At 34.0% G+C, this 12370-nt stretch overlaps 1 protein-coding gene across 1 annotated transcript; it reads right to left on the minus strand.

The window, feature by feature from the left end:
- Nucleotides 1-675: 675 nt before the first annotated feature.
- On the minus strand, nucleotides 676-3549 carry LOC142637285 (uncharacterized). Its single transcript, XM_075811563.1, has 3 exons — nucleotides 3092-3549; nucleotides 2503-2918; nucleotides 676-2068 (listed from the first exon to the last, which is right to left on the minus strand). Exons 1-3 carry the CDS (start codon nucleotides 3543-3545, stop codon nucleotides 1007-1009), a joined length of 1932 nt encoding a protein of 643 aa, XP_075667678.1. The 5' UTR covers nucleotides 3546-3549; the 3' UTR covers nucleotides 676-1006.
- Nucleotides 3550-12370: the final 8821 nt, after the last annotated feature.

The following is a 12370-nucleotide window of genomic DNA, read 5'->3' on the forward strand; positions in this document are numbered from 1 at the left end:
ATTTTTGTATCCATTTACCATAGCCTAGATCACAAAAGAACCGACGCCATATGATAGATAAAATACCCTTTTTTATCATCCCACTCTTTTTTCAATTCCCAGAGAGTGTTTGTAGCCATTCCAATGAGGTTTACTACAGTCAAACCTTTAGGGAGTTGTCTTGGAGTGCTAAAGGTTCTGGCTTTTTGCAAGCAAGGAGTTCGTGGAAAATATCACTATTGAAGAATTTTAGAGATTTTGGAACTATTGCGGTAGGAAGGCAAGCGGGACATTTGCAAAGGCTGCAAAGAGTCTAGGCTAACAAAGGTTTGGTAAGTCACTGACTATTGAAACTAACATAATTGATTTTCTATGGGATTGTTTGTGCCCTTGTAGTAGTTTTCTTCCCCCCACGCATTTGGTGAAGCACTCAAGTGGAACTCATCTATCTCCCTTGATGCTCTACGTAGCTTTGACGATGTCATTGACAGTTTCACCGGCCAGTGGTTGCACTAAATGGAACATACCCCAATCTTTGTAATCTGATGAATAATAAAATGCAGCCCAGTTTTGAGTTCATGACCTGTGTCACTATCTTTATTACTTTGACTGTTGATTTGGTTGATATCCTACATAATCTAAGGTATATATATTCTGCTGGGTATATAACTTTTATTTTGTTTTTTACTGGTTAAAATCATTATGTCTGCATATTAAACAAATAGGGGTCTCATACAATATTTTTTTCACTTTATACAAGTACAGAAACAACATCACTGGGAACCTCACACTTCCAAAGACGCTCGAGAGGGAAAAAAAAAATACTGAGCTAAAACAGTTTGTAAGAAAATCCTACATAGTTACCACTACATTAAACTAAGAAGCCCACCCTCTCTGGAACCTGCCAGTGTAGAGAAGGAAAGAAAATAAAATCTATCAAATTCTTTTATAAAAGTAACAACCAAGTAAAATTCACTTGCAAATCAGTAACTAGGTATTCTTATTGATCCCTTGGAGAAATAAACGTTCAGTACGAGTGATATCCTTGTTGGTATGTGCTCTCAACATCTGAAATTTGACTTTCTATGTCAACAGCCTCCCCTCTATCCTTTCTTTGTTTTCTCCACTTCAATTTCCGCAGCCAGTGCTCAACCAGCAGCACCCCTAGAGCAATAAAAACCACACCCAGGGCGCCACTGCTTACTGCTATTACTGTGACAAACACCCATTCTGTCCCTTGACTGTGAGGACCGATCACCCATGTGGCTGCAACATATCCTGTTGCCATGAATGCCACAGCTACCCACATGACCTTGTGAGCAGCAACCAATACTCTCATCTGTGGCTTCCTCTGATAGGGGATGATGCTAACAAGAACAACAACTATGGATAGAGAGGTAAACAATGCAACATTGTTGCTTATTGCAAAGACCTTGAAAGCTGTTGTTCTACCAAGTATTGACTTCCCTTTCATTTCTCCAACCTGATAAAAACCACCGGGAGGGCTAATTCCAGCAGCAAATGTAACTGTAGCGATCAAAATGGCAACTAGTGTTACAGTGTTCCTAGCATTTTGTAAGGCTTCCATATATATTTCATGCTGCTTATTTCGGTGAGTAGCGTGATGGTCACCTGCATTTTCCCAATGCCTTCTGTTAAGATGCTTTTGTTGTCGCATATTGGTTGGGAATAAGGACTCTTTTTTATATGTTTCATTGTTAAAAGTCTCCCCAACTTTACGGGATGGTGATGGCGTTCTGGAGTTGCTTCCTTTGCTGAATCTTGGTGACCACTTGCATTCACAAGAAACCATTTCATTCATAACGGACATATCCAAATCATCATCTATGCAACCCTGCCCTGAAGAATTCTTACTTTTGAAAGGCAGCTGGCCATTGGTTCTTTCTACTTCTGGTGAATCAGATAACAATTCAATACTGCTTTTACCACCAGCTTTAATAAACTTGGCTTTAAGACGGCAACTTTCTCTACTGTTCTTAGCTTGGTCAAGGATGTCAATTGCTGTGAGTCCTTGAAAGTTCTGAGAATTAATCTCCACTTTTGTTTTGTTGATCAAGTACTCCACTATCTGGAACAAACATGAAATAAAGAGTACAATTAAAAGATGACAATGTTTAACTTTAATGCATGTTCTTGTTAGTATAGCAGATTAGAGAATATATTTTTCTTTTTGAATATCAATTTCATAGCTTGATAGGAGAGAGAGAGTTTATTTGAGTCATGACAAACACAATTCCACTAGAAACCTGTTGTTTTAACTTGTGACATCATATTTATTGATACCTACCATTTTCCAAATTTGCCATAGCATTTCAGAAAATGAATCAAAATATTTTGATCACAAAATGCACATAATGAATCCTATTAGTCATTCATGAGAATCACACCATGTACATTTTATATTGCATACTTGCGCCTCATGTGTCATGTTATCTCATTTTATCTCTCAGGCTCATGGTTTCACAAAAAATAACATAATTGAATTTCACATTCAGCTGTCACCTGTTGACGCCCACTAAGAACTGCAAGATGTAAAATGGTGTCACCATTTCGATCTTGACGGTGAATGAGATTTGTACCATTAGAGACATGCACTAAATACACTAGAGCTTGATATTGACCGTATCTCACAGCCAGATGAAAAACTGTCTCTCCCTCATATGTGGCATAGTGAAAAGATACCGGAGCCATCTTAACAAATTCATCAAGGACTGAAACTCTGCCATTCATTGATGCCATGTGCAGTGGTGTAAAACCATTGTTGTTATAGTGCAGAGCGAGACTTGAATCACACCTTAGGAGCATCCAGGTTATATCCCTATGTCCATGGATACAAGCACAGTGCAAAGGCAAGTTCCCATTCGCATCAATCATTTGAGCAAAGTTAGGACACGCATCTAGTAACTCTCTAACAACATCTGCACCAGAAATTATAATTTTAATACAGAATCATATAGGACAAACGACTTGTTAAAAACCATCGAAAGCTGGACTTAGAAATCAAGGTAAATGTGTAAATTTTTCATTTGAATTGTTTATGACCGTAGTTTTGGAATGAGTATAATTTAGCTAAGAAAGCTCTGCTACTTACCAGTATGTCCTTTGGATGCAGCCACATGGATACAGGTATGATCAAACAAATTTTCCTCTAAACTTATCATCCCGGTATTATTTAAGAGGAGATTCACCACATCATAACGGCCATGACTACAAGCCAAGAAAAAAGCACTCTTGCTTTTGGAGTTAAGCTTAGAAGCTGCCATTGGATTGGCCTCTAATAGCAGCTTCAAGACCTCAGCCTTCCCTTGGCGACAAGCTTCATGTATTGGAGTCTCCAGGTTCTTATTTTCAGCAGCAACCAAGTCTGGACACAACTTAACGATTTCGGACACCATGTCAACGTGTCCTAACTTTGAAGCAAGGTGTAATGCAGTGTCCAAGGAGTCAGTTGTTCTTTGCTCAAGAATTCCTTCATTTGCTTGAAATAAACTTATCAATGTGGGTGTGTCATTTATCCTAATTGCCTCTAGAAGCCTAGAATCCATCTCCTTAAGCTTCCAATCTATGTTATGTTTTCCTACTAGGCTTCAACTTTATGCTAAAAAGGAAAAATTAAGTTAAAAAAGTTATGTTCTAGTCGTTTTAGACATGTATATAGGAAATTAGCAATGATTTCAACTTGGAAAATTTGGATGCAATTGGAAATGATAGAGAAATTGAGTAAGAAATAATGTGTCTATTAAATTCCTAGACGGTTTGATTACTCCACGATGTCAACTTCTTAGTGTCTTCTACTAGGCTTCAACTTTATGCTAAAAGGGAAAAATTGAGTTAAAAAAGTTATGTTCTAGTCGTTTTAGACACGTATATAGGAAATTAGCAATGATTTCAACTTGGAAAATTTGGATGCAATTGGAAATGATAGAGAAATTGAGTAAGAAATAATGTGTCTAATAAATTCCTAGACGGTTTGATTACTCCACGATGTCAACTTCTTAGTGTCTTCTACTAGGCTTCAACTTTATGCTAAAAAGGAAAAATTGAGTTAAAAAAGTTATGTTCTGGTCGTTTTAGACACGTATATAGGAAAATTAGCAATGATGTCAACTTGGAAAATTTGGATGCAATTGAAAATGATAGAGAAATTGAGTAAGAAATAATGTGTCTATTAAATTCCTAGACGGTTTGATTACTCCACGATGTCAACTTCTTAGTGTCTTATAGGAATGTGTCTATTGACTTCCTTAGATAGATCCTCGAGGACACAATCTTTGTAATCGATGAGAATCTTCATGGTTTGTGGTTTAGACATAAAATATGTGAATAAATAATGTTCCACATTTTAATTCTTTCTCCGAGACCTGGTTGCCATGACTTCAGTATAACAAATCAAGAATCTTTTGGCTAAAAATGTTTTTCGATTTTGTATAATTTGCACTTTCTTCTCGCCAAAAAAAAAAAAAAAAAAAAAAGTCAGAAAAAACGAAGCTGTTGGAAATGGGTATTAAACCAAGTTTGGGACCCCAATACTTGTGATCCATAATTATGGGAAAATTCTTTTAAGACTTTTAAGGCATTGTTGGCCTTAATTTATGGATTGGGCTTGTGTCCAGTGGCTAGTTTCATTGGACATGTTGAGATGCGGATACGTGTCCAATTTTGGACACGTGTCCGTATTCTAGCATGTCCAATGAAACTGGTCACTGGACAGAAGCATCTCCCTTAATTTATTCGTTAAAATATAATCTGTACCTTTTTAAGTAAACTAGACACGTGTTCGTATCATAGCAGTTCGTATCATAGTATGTCTTGTGGAACTAGCTACTAGACACAAGCCTCTCCATTAATTTATTACTTAAAATGTAATTTGTACCTTTTAAGTTTGACCGAGTTCAGTCTTCTAATTTTATTTTCTTTAAATTGAGTCTTTTAAATTTTAAATTTATTCAATTAAGTAATTTTTTCCAATTCTATTAAAAAAATTACTATTAAGTATGCAATTAACTAATGAAAAAACTTGATAAAAAAGAAACTAATGAAAAAACACTGTCTCTTGCCGCAGCTTAATGGCTTAAATACTTATAACAAGTATCAAGTCTTAGATTTCCGAGAGAGAGAGAGAGAGAGAGAGAGAGAGAGAGAGAGAGAGAGAGAGAGAGAGAGAGAGAGAGAGAGAGAGAGATAATAATTTTAAAGATTTTTTTTTCATGTGAGAAAAATATTTTTTTTAATGGCAAATTTTTAACAAAATTGGACAGAATGGCCGAATTGAATAAACTAGTAAGTTGTCCATGCAATGCAAGGATAATGTTGTAATGTTTTATGTAAATTTTTTTTTTTTGGAGAATGTTGTACATATATTATAGCATATTTGTTATAAAACTTTGTTAGTAATGAGTTCATCATAAGAAGTAACAACTATAAATTGCACACATATATCCATTATAATAATTTAGTTCAAGTAATGAGCTATAGGAAAATTAACTTTAGAGTAATATTGTATAGTAAAAGTTGATAAAAAAATATTAATTCATTTCATATTATTATGTGATTTAATAAAGAGTTTCATTAAGAAATCTTTTTTTTTTCTTCTCTTTAATGCTTTGTTATTGCAGTATGGCAATGCTTGTAAACCTTGTTGAGGGGTATGTTATCATCATCTGTTTCTTCATCTTCATCTTCAATGTTTGAAGTTTGGTCCATCCCTATTTGTTCAATTTTTGAGCTTTCATCATTTTTACATTTTGTTGCCTCATTTGTGTTAATCACTAATGAATTGGCACTGGAAGATTTTTGACTAGATCTTACAAAGTTTGGACTTGCGGATTTGTTGTCGCTAAGATTTTTTGTAGGTATTTGCACTTATATTAAATTTCAGTGATGTGACAGTTTTTTATAAATGTTTATATATATATATATAGGGTTGGGTTCAAGTTACACCTGTTGTAACTCTAAACAATGTTACACCACTTAATATTGTTTAATTGGATACAAATTTTGACAAATCTACCGGTAGATTACATTATCTTCGTATATTTTCTATACTTACAATATTTCAAGGTGATCAAATATTAATAGTCATATCATCAATCAATTGTTTAAATTCAAATTTTTGTAGTTTAAAATTATGCATAAAAGATGAGTTTATGGATCAAATGGTAAATTACATTCAATTGGCATGAAAATTGGCATGCATGTTAAGAACATATAGAACATATAATTCAATGGTTGGATTTTCAAAATATGAATTTTATAACAAGTTATTGAATGGCGTAACATTACTTAGAGTTACACCAGGTGTAACTTGAACCCAACCCATATATATATTGTAGCAAACGAATAAATATAGCATATTGGATTGTGTATATTTTTTTTTCCATACCTTTTTATCATTTTAAGGTACATAAAAATTTTTAGAAACTGTGTAATTTTCAAAACCATCCTTTGAATTCATTCAAATGAAGTAGGAAAATGCATTTTTTTCCTAAAATTTTCTTCAAATCATGTGGAATTCCTTTTCCAATATCAATCTACATATGAGGAATTTAATATATATTAAGTTTTACAATAATTTAATAATTTAAATAAGTTGTATCTCAATTTGTTTTTCAACAAGATCTTTTGTAGAATTATATAGGATTTTCTCAACATTTCGATCAAATATCACAAAGGTTGTTTTGTCAGTTGCATCAAAAACTTCAATTTGAATCTTGTATCTGAAGTAGTTTACAATTGTATATATAGTAGTTATAGTGAGATGAATATATTATAAATATATGGAGAGTATGTAGTTAATGTGAGTGCCTCTAACCTTCGGATAGGGAGATTTTTTTTCCCACATTTTGCACACCAAAATAATCCTAATTGTGATTTGACATTCCTTCCACAAATCACGCACAAAATATAATACCAATCCATCGTTATAATGATCATCAGGGGGAGGAGACCAATGCACTTGGGGATGACGTCGCAAGGACTCACGTTGCTCTTGAGGATTAACCTCCCAAAACTCAGCAAGTAACGCCCTTACTCATTCCCCCAATTCATGCAGCGGCCAAACCGATAGACGTTCTCTCATCCTGTTGCGGTACTGCCACAAACTCCACGCCACAGCAGCAAAAAGCACAATATGGAAGCCTGAGCCATGAGTGAATAGAACCTCCAAAAGCTCCATAAAAGACCTACACTTTGCCTAAACCAAAAAAATGAATCCTGGATCCGACATCCAAACTGAACCAACCTGATCACAGAGCCACAAAGCATGTAACACTAATTCCGAATGATCACCACAGCCATCACATACAGTACCAACAGGGATGTGCCGAGCCTCCAAGTTTTGTTTAGTGGGCAACGAATCCTTTGCAGCATGCCACAAGAAGTGCCTAATTTTATTAGGAACCCGAACTTTCCAAATTTTCTTCCACACTGAACCAACACCAATGGAAGCAGAAGAACTTGGCAAAGACAGATTCTCATTATCAACAAGCATTCAGTGGCACTCCTTACACTATAATCAACCTTAGAGGTAGACATGGCAAAACGGGTTAGAATTTTTTGACCCGACCCGACCCAAAAAATACCTGACCCGAACCCGATTTTTTTGACTCGAAGCAAAAACGAGTTGACCCGTGACCCGACCCGATTTTTTTGCAGGTCAACTTGACCCGACCCGGATAACCTGTGACCCGACCTGTTCAAAAAAAAAATTGCTAAAAAAATATTTAAATTACGTCCTGATACTAAGTACATAAAGCACAAAGCACCAGAACCAAACCAATGCAATAGTCAATAAAGCATTAAATCTTCACGAATCACAACCAATATTTAACCCAAAAAAAAGAATCACAACCATTAAAGCATTAAAGCTTCAGCTCTCCACTGCCTCCACAGTCCACAGACATGACAAATTGACTAGAGAGAACGAGACAACTAGTCTCTAGACAAGGCAACTATACAGTGTTACACTTACACAACACAAGCATTATAAAAAAAAAAAAAAATCTAATGAGCTTTAGTGCTTGACTAGCTTAGCTCTTAGCTGTAGTCCAAACTTTCAAAGCCAATTACGGACTTACCCAAGGCATAATTCAGTCACGGACTCACAAACAGCCACATCCACAAGGCTCATAATTATACAATTTTAATTCTTTATTGATTTGCTTTCATGGTACCTTAAGTTATATTAAAATATTGTATTGTAGATGAAGATGTTGACAAAATTGGCCAACTTGAGCTACAATTTGCAAGTATGAATATTTACAGTGTTAAATCTGCTACCAACAGAGAGTAGATTGAGATTGAGATGTAATTCTTATAAAATATTTACTTATTCTTCTTTACTTAATATATTATGTTTATTTTTAAATCTTTTTTTTTGTTTAGTTTATCTTTCTAAGTAATCTAACTTTACTATTATTTTAAATGCAACAGGAACATGTGCACTTAAGAAGACCGATAACTTGATATGGTCCATGACATGTATTTTTTTTTCTTTCTTTTTTTTTTTTTTTCCTTTGTGGGAATGATATTATTAGTAATTTAAAATTAAAATATACTTTTTACAATTTTACAAGTTTGCTATCATGTGTGTTAATGTAGAAGCAAACTCTGGCTTGCTATCATGTGTGTGAATGAATTGTACAACTAAATCAAAATGAATGAATGGAGGATCTAGAAACTAAGCGCACGAATTGTGCTTTTGATGTGTTCACATCAACACTGTAGTGTCTTTTGGCTTTGGTGAGGAGCAAGGGAAATCCCAATTCTTTAATATTAGTGTACAATGCATGTGCATGTTATACGTGTTAGTAAATTACTAAATTGCATGTATATATCAGTTGGTTGTACTCCATTATAGTTTGTCATTCTTTACTTGCCACCTTCATTTTTTCTTCCTACTTTAAACAGATCGAAGATTATACCAAGATTAGCTTCTAGAAAGCTGGAACAAGAGTTGCACCAAATTTGGGTATCAAGCATTTAGTGGTAATTGGTAACAGTATCATCAGTGAGAATCTAATCACAGTTGAAGAACTCATAAACAATTGACAAATTGCATCTATTTCAAAAAAAAAAAAATTGTTTGAAAAATATGGGTCAACTCGACTCGACCCGACCCGCCCGTTTTGCCATGTCTACTTAGAGCTCAAAGGCCAGACCAAAATATCCTCCTCCCCGTCCTCACAGACCTGGATTTTTCGCACCATATTCGCTTCCCATGGTAAAAAACAGCTTGCCAAGCGCCCCAGATCCCAAATCCTTGTACCAGGTAGAAACAAATCACACACCCTACTACCAGATGTATTGGCGATGGAGGATATGATTTTATTATGGTGAAGGTCAAGCAGCCACCTATGATGCCATACATCTATCAATTGTCCACTACCTACCCTCCAAATCGCGCATTTCTCAATAACCCCACGTGCATTCAAAATACTCCGTCATGCATAAGAGCACTTATGGTGAATTGGGGCCTGAAGAATATTACCACTTGGAAAATACTTTGCACTAAAGACTTTAAAGAGGAGTGTGTCTCGATGATGAAAAAAAGGCAAACCTGTTTAGCCAATAAGGCCTGATTGAACTTCTGAAAGTCCCGAAGCCCCATGCCACCAATTGATTTAGAAGAACATAAAGAGTTCCATTTAACCCAATGAATTTTTTTCGCATCACACTACCCCACCAAAACTTTCGAATCATGGCTTCAATATCTTTGCAAAGGCCTGCCGGTACCTTGAAGACACTCATGGAATATACCGGGATAGATTGAACCACTGCCTTGATCATAACTTCCCACTCCGCTTAAGACAACAACTTTTCCTGCAAACCTTGCATTCGGCCCCAAATCCTTTCTTTGATCTGAGTATACACGCTTTCCTGTTCCTACCTACAAAAGATGGCAACCGTAAATATTTCTCATAATTTTTGATGACTGGAACACTAAGAGCCACTTTTAGTGCTCCTTGAGTAGCTTCATCTATATTCCTACTAAAAAAGAGAGTAGTCTTCTCCTTATTGATCATTTGACCTGAAGCAGTCTCATAAAGGCCAAGCTACTCCTGAATTTTATTACACTCCTCAAGAGTAGATCGACAAAAAACTAAGCAATCATTTGCAAAAAACAGGTGAGTTAGTTTAGGCCCATTTCTACAAATAGAAAAATCGTGAATCACTCCTTTAGCTACAACATTTCATAAGAGAGCATTCAACCCTTCAGCACAAAAGAGGAACAAGTAAGGGGAAAGAGGATCCCCTTGTCGTAAGCCACGAGAGGGAACTATCACACCCTCTTGCTCATTGTTAATTGACCTATGATCAAGAAGTACATTAAAATTATTAAAACAATTTATTCTAAGTGAAATTATATTACCGAAGTTTCCAAAAATGTGAAATACTACCTAATAAACACTCAATTACCCAAAAATTTTAAAAAACTTAAAAGGAGTTTTAGAATTTGACTAACGTTATAATAGTAATAATATATTGGTAATTGGTTTTGATAAATCTCTATCTTAAACATTAGATGGCTGAAAGTAATTTGTTTACTATTGTAAACAATAACATATACATAATTGTAACATATATCTTAAACATACCAAAAAAAAATTATATATGTGGAGTTATATCTTAAACATATATCAATTTTACAAATTTTAAAAAGGCAATTTGTAAGCAACACCAATGCAGTATATACATTTCTCGTGAAAATATGTTATTTTCTTAAAATACATACTCTACAGAAACTATATTTTTATTTCCAATAAATTACTAGCTTTTACTAATTTGAGTAAAAACAAAATGAAAATATCCATGATTTTAAAGAGGATTGGTTGGATTCATTAAATAATATTATTACTTGAAGGTGGGAGAATGACTTCCTCTTTTTTAAATTATCTCAACTCAGCATTTATGAAAGGATGTTCATTTAATTCTTCATTGGTGGAAGAAAAGGTAATGAAAGAGACACTGGAACATTGATGTTCGTTTAATGCTTGTCGAATATGCTAGAATAAAAAAAATTAAATTGTGTTATTAGTAAGATACATTTAATCAAGGTTTTCTAATAAAATAAAATAAAAGACTTTATGTTGTACAATATTCTATTATGGAGATCACTTTGTGAATATGAACTTTTCTTATACCTTTATGTTGTACAATATAGAGAAAATGAAATATGTGCATGGCATAATATAAAATAAATAAATAAGTAAAGCATGATTTTGAAAATCGGACTAGACTAACCGGTTCACTTGGTTCAACTAGGAACTGGACCCTGATTTGGTCTAATAAAAACCTCCAAAACTAAAGAAAACTTAGTGAAAATTATTAACCAAACCTATTTCTAATTCATTGACTATTTCAGTTTCTAAAACCATAAAAAAAAAATGTGCTCATTCATATTAACAAAAAAAAAAAAAACAATTATTAATTTTTTTTACATGTTTAAAAGAAAGTTATGTTTAAGTACATATTTGTGTTTAGAAAAGATTTGTTAAATTAAATCAAGATTAACAAATGTCAAGTCCAAGTTAATGCTTTTATACTTTTACGATTTAAATATATGAATAGTTTTATGGTAAGAACATGAGTTCAAGAGGAAAAAAAAAAAAAAAAAGTTCCTTTAAGAGTCTTGAGAGAAACTCAGATAAACAACAACCGCCTTCAGTTTCTTTCACATCCTCACTTTCCTCCTCCCCTTTGTTTAGATCATGTCAATGTTTAAATTGTGTTGTGCTCACTATCATGTTCATATGATCTAGAGTGTGTTGCCTATCTCCTATTGCAGTTACAATCAAATTTAGATAAGTGTTCAATTGGAAATGGGTGAAAAATCTTCCCACCCCATATGATTGGAGGGTAAACTTTAGTTTGAACTATGCTCTTCTCCTAACCATATGTATTGTTATATATTGCATAACTTATTTTTGACAAAAACTTTATGAATCGTGAAATCGAAATATTATGGATGATTAATTGCGGAGAATATAAGGGAGAGAACAATATATAGCAAAAGCAATTCCTACCACTTGTTTCAAAGTGTTGTACTATATGGTGAGTTTGTAAACTTTTGAATGTGCTTAATTGTAATTTCGTTAGGGCTCTTCATCTAAAAGGAATAATGTTCATCTAGTTGCTTGGCATAAGGTAACTAGACCCAAGTTTGAGAGAGGTTTGTGGTTGCATGTATTGGGAGCTGTGTCTGAAATCCAATTGTACGACATGCTTTAAATAGTTAACATGTATGATTATAAGTTTATTTATAAATGAATTAATTGTACATTATCGTATAGTCCTTGATATGCATTGTATATGATTTATGTGATCTATTTACATAAGATATAAATCACAAGTTCTTTATAAACTCAAAATC

The sequence above is a fragment of the Castanea sativa genome, chromosome 5 (genome assembly GCF_040712315.1).
Source record: "Castanea sativa cultivar Marrone di Chiusa Pesio chromosome 5, ASM4071231v1".
NCBI lineage: Eukaryota > Viridiplantae > Streptophyta > Magnoliopsida > Fagales > Fagaceae > Castanea > Castanea sativa.

Coding starts and splice junctions, on each gene's coding strand:
- LOC142637285 (XM_075811563.1), bottom strand. CDS start 3,545: ATGGATTCTAGGCTTCTAGAGGCAATTAGGATAAATGACACACCCACA. Junction 2,919..3,091: donor TGCATCCAAAGGACATACTG/GTAAGTAGCAGA, acceptor TTTCTGGTGCAG/ATGTTGTTAGAGAGTTACTA. Junction 2,069..2,502: donor TTCTTAGTGGGCGTCAACAG/GTGACAGCTGAA, acceptor TGTTTGTTCCAG/ATAGTGGAGTACTTGATCAA.